The 11,318-nt window shown below is 42.7% G+C and overlaps 2 protein-coding genes across 20 annotated transcripts in view; both read left to right on the top strand.

Moving 5' to 3' along the window:
* LOC114471230 (protocadherin gamma-C5-like) overlaps positions 1–11,318 on the top strand; it is a 252,429-nt gene that overhangs the window by 223,348 nt on the left and 17,763 nt on the right. For 4 of the 19 annotated variants that reach the window (XM_028459892.1, XM_028459891.1, XM_028459885.1 and 1 more), the window contains exon 1: positions 8,502–11,118. The exons of 12 other annotated variants lie outside the window; for them this stretch is intronic. In XM_028459892.1, coding sequence (XP_028315693.1) covers positions 8,644–11,118 — 2,475 coding nt within the window. In that variant the 5' untranslated portion in view covers positions 8,502–8,643. Of the gene's footprint in view, positions 1–263; positions 529–8,501; positions 11,119–11,318 lie in introns of those variants that run through there. 3 more of the 19 variants (XM_028459886.1, XM_028459889.1, XM_028459887.1) reach the window with 2 other exon arrangements.
* LOC114471232 (protocadherin gamma-C5-like) lies at positions 4,215–6,838 on the top strand. The gene has a single exon (XM_028459910.1). The coding sequence runs from the start codon at positions 4,239–4,241 to the stop codon at positions 6,750–6,752; it is 2,514 nt and encodes an 837-aa protein (XP_028315711.1). The 5' UTR covers positions 4,215–4,238; the 3' UTR covers positions 6,753–6,838.

The following is an 11,318-nucleotide window of genomic DNA, read 5'->3' as shown; positions in this document are numbered from 1 at the left end:
TTTTAAAGAAACTGATATGTAGTTGGTTAGTTAGTATAATTTTTAAACTATTTTTCTTCTGATATTCTGTATAAATTCTAAGATTTTTTTTTTTTTTTTTATCATTTTGATATCAGTGATATGCTTTCGTTACATGGCTTTATAGGCTCAGTGTCACTTTAAGGCTGTTGATCAGGTCTCTGCATCTTATTGGCTGGTAGGAAATAAGCCTGTCCACCAATAGGATTCTTTAGCTGTGCAAGCAATCTAGTCCCCGCCCCCATGCGGCTTTAACACTGTCGAGCTCTGACATAAATGAGCTTTGTGAGGGAGACAGAGAAATGTTCTCCTGTTTTCTACTATTTTGCTGATATATTTTATAACAGCCATGACTGAATGGTTCCTTCACTTTGAGGATGGGAGTGTTTTCCTTTTATTGTGGATGTAGGAATTGTTTTAAACATGATTTCGGTGGCATTTGATGCGTTGTAGCGGACCGAGGATGACAAAGACAAAGGGATGCAGAGGATGGAGATGGCTGGCTCTTTGGTGGATTCATTTCTTTCTTTTATGGAGAACAACAGACGGACAGACTCGGTACAGCATCCCAGAGGAACTAAAGCAGGGCTCTGTGGTTGGAAATCTAGCCAAAGATCTCGGTTTGGGACTGACAGAGATTTTTGACCGTAAGCTGCGTGTCGCCTCTGAGGCTGGTAAGCAGTATTTCAGCGTGGATGCGGGGAAGGGCGAGCTGGTGGTGAATGACAGGATAGACAGAGAGGCTTTGTGCGCACAAAGCGCGAGCTGCGTGCTGCCTCTGCAGGTAGTGGTTGAAGATCCTTTACAGTCTCACCGAATAGAAGTAGAAATAAAAGATGTAAATGACAACGCACCCACGTTCTTGAAAAGTGACCATGTAATAGAAATCGCGGAATCAACATTAGTAGGGGTGCGTTTTCCTTTAGAGATGGCAGAGGATCCCGATGTTGGGAATAACGGATTAAAAACATATACAATCAGCAAGGATGAGTGTTTTACTTTGAAAGTTAAAGAGATAGAAAATAATAGAAAAATACCAGAATTAGTGTTAAATAAATCACTGGACAGAGAGAAAAAGGCTGTTCATAACCTAATTCTAACCGCAATAGACGGAGGAAATCCTGTTAAGTCTGGCACTTCCAAAATAACTATAATTGTACTTGATAACAATGATAATGGGCCAATGTTCGAAAATAGTATATACAAAGTTACAATTAAAGAAAACACTTCAACCGGCTCTTTTATTATTGCGACAAAAGCAAAAGACAATGACGAGGGTTTAAATGGAGAGGTGGAATATTCTCTCGGTGTGCACACGCCACCATCAGTCCTCTCCTTATTCAACATTGATCCAGTGACAGGGGAGATAAGTTTGAAACAACAATTAGACTATGAAACTCAAACATCATATCGAATTGATGTTAGTGCAAAAGACAAAGGGGTTCCTAAAATGGAGGGTCATTGTACTGTGCAGGTGGAGGTGTTGGACGTAAATGATAACGCTCCAGATATAGTCCTCACTTCACAATCAGCCTCTTTGCCAGAAGATTCCCGCAGTGGAACCGTAGTAGCTCTGCTCAGTGTCCGTGACTTTGATTCTAGTGATAACGGTAAAGTAGTTGTACAAATTACAAATAATTCCCCATTCACTTTAAAACCATCGTTTTCAAATAATTTTGCTCTTGTTACCAGTGGGCCATTAGACAGAGAAACGTTTCCACTTTATGTTATTGAAATAACAGCAACTGATTCGGGATCTCCTCCCCTTTCAAGTAGGAAAATTATACATGTAATTATTACTGATGTCAATGATAATGCCCCAGTGTTCAGTCAGAAAGTGTATAATGTGTATTTAAAGGAGAACGGGGTACCAGGCTCTATACTGTACTCAGTATCAGCCAGTGATGAGGATTTTGGTGAAAACGCTAAGATCTCTTACTCCATCCTGGACTCTAAAGTGCAAGACGTCTCCGTCTCCTCGTACGTGTACATTAACTCAGATAACGGCAGCATCTACAGCATGCACTCGTTTGACTACGAGAAGCTGAAGGTGTTTCAGATTCAGGTCCAGGCAAAGGACCAGGGCTCTCCGTCTCTCAGCAGCAACGCCACCGTCCATGTTTTTATCCTGGACCAGAACGACAACGCCCCCGCTGTGATCTACCCCTCCTCCGCTGTCCTGGGCTCCCTCTCCCATCAGAGGATGCCCCGCTCTGCTAAAACGGGTCACCTGGTTACCAAGGTGACGGCTGTGGACGCCGACTCGGGCCATAACGCCTGGATGTCGTACCGAGTGGCGGAGGCCACAGACGCCTCTCTGTTCACTGTCAGTCAGTACACAGGGGAGGTGAGGACTAAACGCTCTGTGTCAGAGCAGGACGACTCCTCTCAGAGGCTGCTCATAGAGATCAAGGACGATGGAGAACCCGTCCAGTCCTCCACCGTCACCGTGTCCATCCTCATGGAGGACGGTCCCCACGAACCCATCTTAGAGCTCAGACAGAAAGCAGCCGAGCCCAGCACCAAGACGGGCAGAATCACCCTTTATCTGATCCTGTCTCTGGCCTTGGTGTCCGTGCTGTCTCTGGTGACTTTTCTCATCTTAGCGGTGAAATGCATGAAGAGCAGCAGGAGCAGTGGGAGCTGCTGCATGAGGAGGAGTGACTGTGAGGATTACAAGAACCCCAACAGGAACCTGCAGATCCAGCTGAACACTGATGGACCTATAAAGTATGTGGAGGTCCTGGGAGGGGACATGATGTCTCAGAGTCAGTCCTTCAGGTCCTGCATGTCTCCAATGTCAGAGTACAGTGATTTCACCCTCATTAAACCCAGCAGCACCACAGACTTTAAGGAGGTCATCAGTGTTCTGGATGCGTCTTTACCTGACAGCACCTGGACCTTTGAGAGCCAGCAGGTGAGATCAAATCAGTGTATTTTTTTTTTTTTTTTTTTTTTTGTGGTCGTTGTTGAGGTTATATGTTTTTTTAGGTTGTATTTCTGGCAAAGGTATAGACTGATGTCTCACTAGCATTCTCAATTAAAGGAATATCTATTTTTCTGCAGTAAACAAAATGTTTAGCTTCACATTATGACTCTTTGGTTTGATATGCAGCGTTCCAGTTCTGTTTCATAAATAACAATCATTTTTGTCAATAGTTTATTCTCAAATTGTGAAATTTTAACTTTGTTATTGCAGTGAAATATAATCCTGGATCAGTTTTCCTTTTAGAGGTTTTTTATGATTTAATTTTTTTCAGAACCTCTTAGTTGGAGAGCGACAAACTGACGGTCTTTTGATCATCGTTTGTACTTTTGCAAGAAAAATATAAAAATCTATACCAATTCATTTTGATCAATCATTTGAAACAATATGGTTACCCTCTTTGTTTACTCAAAAGAAAAAAGAATTTTTTTTTTTTATCCATGTACATTTCAGTTCTAGCAACACATGAATAGCAACTTGAAGTTGCAGGATTTTTAGCACTACTTTTTTGTTGATTTAAATTTTGAGATTACCTCTTGTTTATTTGCTTAACGCTGAAAGAATATATATATATATATATATACACATTATTATATAAGTTTAAGTGGATCTAATTTTTCCCTTACATAGCTGATATTTTTTATCATAATCAAGCATCACATGAGCAGACATGTTTTAGGCAGAATACAGATTCTATTCTTTATTTATTTATTTGTATTTAGTTGCTGTTTACATCGTTCCTAAAATAGTCATTTTTTAAGTATAATTTCTTTAATGTTTTTTGTTATAAAGAAACTGATATGTAGTTGGTTAGTTAGTATCATTTTTTAACTATTTTTCTGCTGATTGTTTGTATAAATACTAAGATTTATTTGTAATTTTGATATCAGTGATATGCTTTCATTACATGGCTTTATAGGCTCAGTGTCACTTTAAGGCTGTTGATCAGGTCTCTGCATCTTATTGGCTGGTAGGAAATAAGCCTGTCCACCAATAGGATTCCTTAGCTGTGCAAGCAATCTAGTCCCCGCCCCCATGCGGCTTTAACACTGTCGAGCTCTGACATAAATGAGCTTTGTGAGGGAGACAGAGAAATGTTCTCCTGTTTTCTACTATTTTGCTGATATATTTTATAACAGCCATGACTGAATGGTTCCTTCACTTTGAGGATGGGAGTGTTTTCCTTTTATTGTGGATGTAGGAGTTGTTTTAAACATGATTTCGGTGGCATTTGATGCGTTGTAGCGGACCGAGGATGACAAAGACAAAGGGATGCAGAGGATGGAGATGGCTGGCTCTTTGGTGGATTCATTTCTTTCTTTTATGGAGAACAACAGACGGACAGACTCGGTACAGCATCCCAGAGGAACTAAAGCAGGGCTCTGTGGTTGGAAATCTAGCCAAAGATCTCGGTTTGGGACTGACAGAGATTTTTGACCGTAAGCTGCGTGTCGCCTCTGAGGCTGGTAAGCAGTATTTCAGCGTGGATGCGGGGAAGGGCGAGCTGGTGGTGAATGACAGGATAGACAGAGAGGCTTTGTGCGCACAAAGCGCGAGCTGCGTGCTGCCTCTGCAGGTAGTGGTTGATAAACCACTGCAACTGCACCGAGTAGAAGTAGAAATACAAGATATTAATGACAATTCGCCTAAATTTCCTTCCCCTGAAATAATGTTACAAATAGCTGAGTCTACAGCTGCAGGAGCTCGGTTTCCCCTGGAGATAGCACAGGATCAAGATGTCGGAGTGAATTCCGTGCGATCGTATACCTTGAGTAAAGATGAGCTTTTTAGTTTAAAAATTAAAGATGTTTCTGGTGGAAGAAAAGTACCAGAGTTAGTTTTATCTAAAAACCTCGATAGAGAAAAAAAGTCTGCACATATCCTCCTTTTAACAGCTATTGATGGGGGGAACCCTGTTAAATCAGGGGTGTCACAGATAAATATTAATGTTTTGGATATTAATGATAATTTCCCTGTATTCGAGAAAAACTTGTATAAGATATCAGTGAGTGAAAACAGTGCGCGGGGTGCGTCCATCCTTAAAGTAACTGCAAATGACACAGACGAAGGTCTGAACGGAGATGTAGAATATTCATTTGGAACGCACACAGCAGATAATGTCCGATCAGTTTTTGACATTGATTCACTAACTGGGGAAATACATCTAATCGGAACATTAGACTTTGAATCCACTTCTAATTATGAAATAGATGTTTGTGCGAGGGACAAAGGGACGCCAAGGATGGAGGGACACTGCACTGTTCAAATTGAAGTGGCTGATGTTAATGACAATGTTCCACTCATATTTCTGACCTCGCAGCCAAACTCTGTACCTGAGGACTCAGTTAGTGGTACTGTTGTAGCTTTAATTAGTGCCAGAGACCGGGATTCAGGACAAAACGGTAAAGTGACGTTACAGACACCAAAAGGTTCACCATTTACACTAAAACCGTCTTTTTCTGATAATTATGCACTGGTTACAAATGGTGCTTTGGACCGAGAAAGGTTCTCAGTGTACGACGTTGAGCTTACAGCCACTGATATGGGTTCTCCCCCTCTGTCAGCCAGAAAAATGATTAAAGTCACCATTACTGACATTAATGACAACCCTCCTGTTTTCACACAGCCCTCCTATAATGTGTATTTAAAGGAGAACGGGGTACCAGGCTCTATACTGTACTCAGTATCAGCCAGTGATGAGGATTTTGGTGAAAACGCTAAGATCTCTTACTCCATCCTGGACTCTAAAGTGCAGGACGTCTCCGTCTCCTCGTACGTGTACATTAACTCAGATAACGGCAGCATCTACAGCATGCACTCGTTTGACTACGAGAAGCTGAAGGTGTTTCAGATTCAGGTCCAGGCAAAGGACCAGGGCTCTCCGTCTCTCAGCAGCAACGCCACCGTCCATGTTTTTATCCTGGACCAGAACGACAACGCCCCCGCTGTGATCTACCCCTCCTCCGCTGTCCTGGGCTCCCTCTCCCATCAGAGGATGCCCCGCTCTGCTAAAGCGGGTCACCTGGTTACCAAGGTGACGGCTGTGGATGCTGACTCTGGCCATAACGCCTGGATGTCGTACCGAGTGGCGGCGGCCACAGACGCCTCTCTGTTCACTGTCAGTCAGTACACAGGGGAGGTGAGGACTAAACGCTCTGTGTCAGAGCAGGACGACTCCTCTCAGAGGCTGCTCATAGAGATCAAGGACGATGGAGAACCCGTCCAGTCCTCCACCGTCACCGTGTCCATCCTCATGGAGGATGGTCCCCACGAACCCATCTTAGAGCTCCGACAGAAAGCAGCCGAGCCCAGCACCAAGACGGGTAGAATCACCCTTTATCTGATCCTGTCTCTGGCCTCGGTGTCCGTGCTGTCTCTGGTGACTTTTCTCATCTTAGCGGTGAAATGCATGAAGAGCAGCAGGAGCAGTGGGAGCTGCTGCATGAGGAGGAGTGACTGTGAGGATTACAAGAACCCCAACAGGAACCTACAGATCCAGCTGAACACTGATGGACCTATAAAGTATGTGGAGGTCCTGGGAGGGGACATGATGTCTCAGAGTCAGTCCTTCAGGTCCTGCATGTCTCCAATGTCAGAGTACAGTGATTTCACCCTCATTAAACCCAGCAGCACCACAGACTTTAAGGAGGTCATCAGTGTTCTGGATGCGTCTTTACCTGACAGCACCTGGACCTTTGAGAGCCAGCAGGTGAGATCAAATCAGTGTATTTTGCAAGTATTAGTTTGAATTCTTTAACTCATTATCAGACTGTTATGTAAGGACAGGGGTGTAGCACCACATTTTGGGGCCTGGGTACAAATGATCTTGTTGGGCCCCAACTGTAAGATGTATATTTTTTTGTTCACCCGGAAGCTATAGTACTCCTGCATTATTATAAAAACTTTCTCTTTTCTTCACCATAACCTAATAACTCCATATCCATTGCTTGTATTTTATAAATCTGCTCTTTTATAGTGGTTTATTGAATTCTGTGTTTGTGAGATGTACTGTGTACTTTTGTTACAATTTAGGGGCTGCAATTCTTATTTTATGGGGTAGGGAAGGGGTATATGTTAAAAAAAGAGGAAAAAAAATAAGCAATCATATATATATTTGTATACACACACACACACACAAAGCAAACGCGTACAAATTTCACAAATTGTATCAAAATGCATGAAAATGACAACTATGAAATCCATTGGCTTGGAAACAATGTTAATGGATCCGATATTCATAGTGAGGCTATAGTAAAAGTTTATTAATCATATTGCTATATTTATCTGGTTAATAAAAGGTAAATATAGAATTATTTGACTCATGGGGACACTTTGGCCAACTACTTAAGACTTGGTAAAAGCAAAATGCAGTCTTCAAAATATTTTTTTAGGATTTAACATGCAAAAGGAATGTTGTAGCATCTAAATGTACAAGAATGCAGTTGATTTTCTCTTCCTCTCATTTCTTTCTTTGTGTTTTTGCCAACCTGGTTTTCCTTTCTTGAGGAAAGACATGGTTTCCTGCTGCTCTCTATCTCCCACTCCTTCACATCCACAGTTCAGACTACCTGCCACATCGACCACTGCAGCAAAAGCACATGTGGGTCGCACCAATTGCACTGTTTTAAATGGGGTGGTAGGGCCCTGATGCAGCATGAAGAATTGTTTTTAGTGCAAAACCGTGCTTGATAACAGCTCATTTTCACACAGGCTCGTTTTATTTTCAATATAAATAATCTAACAATGTTTAAACATATATACATATATAAAACAGACTTCTGAGCCGTCTCACCTTGGGTCCATGGGTACTCAGTTTTCTTTACCCTTGTTTAGGTTTTTTTTTTTTTAGAAATGGATGTATTTTTTTTTTTTTTTTTTTGATATTTGTTTACTTTCTGGCATTACCAACTACTGGTGTGTAACTTTTAATGTTGGTGGCTACTACTTTGAATTAGATACTTTGGGAAAAGCTTTTACAGAAATGATTTCAGTTTCTATGATATAGCCAGGGTTTCAGTATAAAACTCAAATGCCAGAGGGTCCGGTGTCTGTAAAAATCCTATATTTAAATAGCATTTGTTTTTTGTTTTTTTGTTTGAAATTATTTTTAGTTTTTCATCATTGTTTTATGAGTAATTCTGAATTCCAGTTTGCTTCATTTAAAAGGCTTTCTAACGTGAATGAATAGCCTGCTGAGTTATTATCCAGTTATGAGTAAACACATAAACAATTCAGAATAAGCCTGCGTTTGCCAAATGATAACTATGATATTCCTATTAATGTAATAGTCACCTAAATGTGATATTAACGGAAATGATCCTGCATGTGGGATGCATTGAAAGCTCAGTACAACACCCTTTATGCCTTTCACTGTGATGCTCTCGGATTTTCACATTGGGTGTCAGATGTGCGTGCTGTGCACCAATCACAGGCAGGAGTGTACAAAGAGATCTACTCCCTCCCCCACTCAGCCTCAGCACCCACAGTACGCTCAGTGTGAGGACGGATGGTAAAGCATTAAAACCAACATGAGGTTACACCATTATCTGTTTTTTGACCATGTTTGGACTATTTATTTTCGGATTATTTAACACTAATATGGATTTAGATTTTGTGATCTTTGTGTCTCTGGATTGGAAATGATGTGTTTTGTTGACGCTGGGATGACAAAGACAAAGGGATGCAGAGGATGGAGATGGCTGGCTCTTTGGTGGATTCATTTCTTTCTTTTATGGAGAACAACAGACGGACAGACTCGGTACAGCATCCCAGAGGAACTAAAGCAGGGCTCTGTGGTTGGAAATCTAGCCAAAGATCTCGGTTTGGGACTGACAGAGATTTTTGACCGTAAGCTGCGTGTCGCCTCTGAGGCTGGTAAGCAGTATTTCAGCGTGGATGCGGGGAAGGGCGAGCTGGTGGTGAATGACAGGATAGACAGAGAGGCTTTGTGCGCACAAAGCGCGAGCTGCGTGCTGCCTCTGCAGGTAGTGGTTGAAGAGCCGCTACAGTTACACCGAATAGAAGTAGAAATACGGGACATTAATGACAATTCTCCAAGCTTCCTTTCAAACGAGCTGTCTTTGAATATAGCTGAGTCTGCAGCTGTAGGTACGCGCTTTCCTTTAGAGAGTGCCAATGACCCGGATGTTGGAAGTAATTCACTTAAATCATATACACTCAGTAAAAACGAGTGTTTTTCCCTTAAAATTAAAATGCAAGGGGGTAAAACAGTCCCTGAAATGGTTTTAGAAAAGCCTTTAGACCGAGAGAATAAATCAGTTCACAAAATATTATTAACAGCTATAGATGGAGGAAATCCAGCAAGGTCAGGAGCCACGCAAGTAATTGTTAATGTTCTTGACAATAATGATAATTTTCCTGTTTTTGAAAAAAATGTTTATGGAGTGTCTCTTGGTGAAAAATCACCAAAAGGAGCTGTTGTCATTAAGCCAAAAGCGACAGATGCAGATGAAGGTTTAAATGGTGAAATAGAATTTTCTTTTGGCTCCAGGACTCCAGAATCAGTGTCATCTATTTTTGACATTAATTCACAAACGGGGGAAATCACCTTAAAAGGAGATTTGGACTATGAAACTACAAAGTCATTTGATATTGATATAATGGCAAAAGACAAAGGCAATCCTCAGATGGAGGGTCACTGTCGTGTTCAAGTCGATGTGACTGATTTCAATGATAACATTCCTGAAATTGTGTTCACATCCCAACCAAAGCCGGTACGTGAGGACGCACCGAGCGGTACTGTGGTTGCCTTGATCAGTACCAGAGACCTAGACTCTGGAGATAATGGTAAAGTTTCAGTGCATCTTACAAAAGGCTCTCCTTTTAACCTGAAACCATCATTTTCTAATAATTATGCACTAGTGACCAGTGGTGCTTTAGACAGAGAGAGCCGCTCTGAGTTTAACATAGAGATAACAGCTTCAGATTCAGGTTTACCTCCTTTAATCAGTAAGAAAACTGTACCTGTCACAATCACTGACGTTAATGACAACCCTCCTGTTTTCACACAGCCCTCCTATAATGTGTATTTAAAGGAGAACGGGGTACCAGGCTCTATACTGTACTCAGTATCAGCTGGTGATGAGGATTTTGGTGAAAACGCTAAGATCTCTTACTCCATCCTGGACTCTAAAGTGCAGGACGTCTCCGTCTCCTCGTACGTGTACATTAACTCAGATAACGGCAGCATCTACAGCATGCACTCGTTTGACTACGAGAAGCTGAAGGTGTTTCAGATTCAGGTCCAGGCAAAGGACCAGGGCTCTCCGTCTCTCAGCAGCAACGCCACCGTCCATGTTTTTATCCTGGACCAGAACGACAACGCCCCCGCTGTGATCTACCCCTCCTCCGCTGTCCTGGGCTCCCTCTCCCATCAGAGGATGCCCCGCTCTGCTAAAGCGGGTCACCTGGTTACCAAGGTGACGGCTGTGGACGCTGACTCGGGCCATAACGCCTGGATGTCGTACCGAGTGGCGGAGGCCACAGACGCCTCTCTGTTCACTGTCAGTCAGTACACAGGGGAGGTGAGGACTAAACGCTCTGTGTCAGAGCAGGACGACTCCTCTCAGAGGCTGCTCATAGAGATCAAGGACGATGGAGAACCCGTCCAGTCCTCCACCGTCACCGTGTCCATCCTCATGGAGGACGGTCCCCACGAACCCATCTCAGAGCTCCGACAGAAAGCAGCCGAGCCCAGCAACAAGACGGGCAGAATCACCCTTTATCTGATCCTGTCTCTGGCCTCAGTGTCCGTGCTGTCTCTGGTGACTTTTCTCATCTTAGCGGTGAAATGCATGAAGAGCAGCAGGAGCAGTGGGAGCTGCTGCATGAGGAGGAGTGACTGTGAGGATTACAAGAACCCCAACAGGAACCTACAGATCCAGCTGAACACTGACGGACCTATAAAGTACGTGGAGGTCCTGGGAGGGGACATGATGTCTCAGAGTCAGTCCTTCAGGTCCTGCATGTCTCCAATGTCAGAGTACAGTGATTTCACCCTCATTAAACCCAGCAGCACCACAGACTTTAAGGAGGTCATCAGTGTTCTGGATGCGTCTTTACCTGACAGCACCTGGACCTTTGAGAGCCAGCAGGTGAGATCAAACTGCAAACCTCCATCATTTTCATATGTGGATTTTTACTATCCATCGATTGTATATATATATTCATAGTAAGCGCTGATTCATGCTCTCATTGTCTTGTCATATTGCGTAACCTCAGTGTGGTTGGTGGTCCTTTTAAAGATTGAGATTCCTTTGGAAATTTTTTTTTCATTTTTTGGAGTTTGTTCAGT

The sequence above is a fragment of the Gouania willdenowi genome, chromosome 10, assembly GCF_900634775.1.
Source record: "Gouania willdenowi chromosome 10, fGouWil2.1, whole genome shotgun sequence".
NCBI classification, from domain to species: domain Eukaryota; kingdom Metazoa; phylum Chordata; class Actinopteri; order Blenniiformes; family Gobiesocidae; genus Gouania; species Gouania willdenowi.
The sequence above is the reverse complement of the archived record's forward strand: the minus strand, read 5'-3'. Positions and strand labels throughout refer to the sequence as shown.

What these genes read in the sequence shown, in the direction of transcription:
- LOC114471232 (XM_028459910.1), top strand. Translation starts at nt 4,239, where the DNA reads ATGCGTTGTAGCGGACCGAGGATGACAAAGACAAAGGGATGCAGAGGA.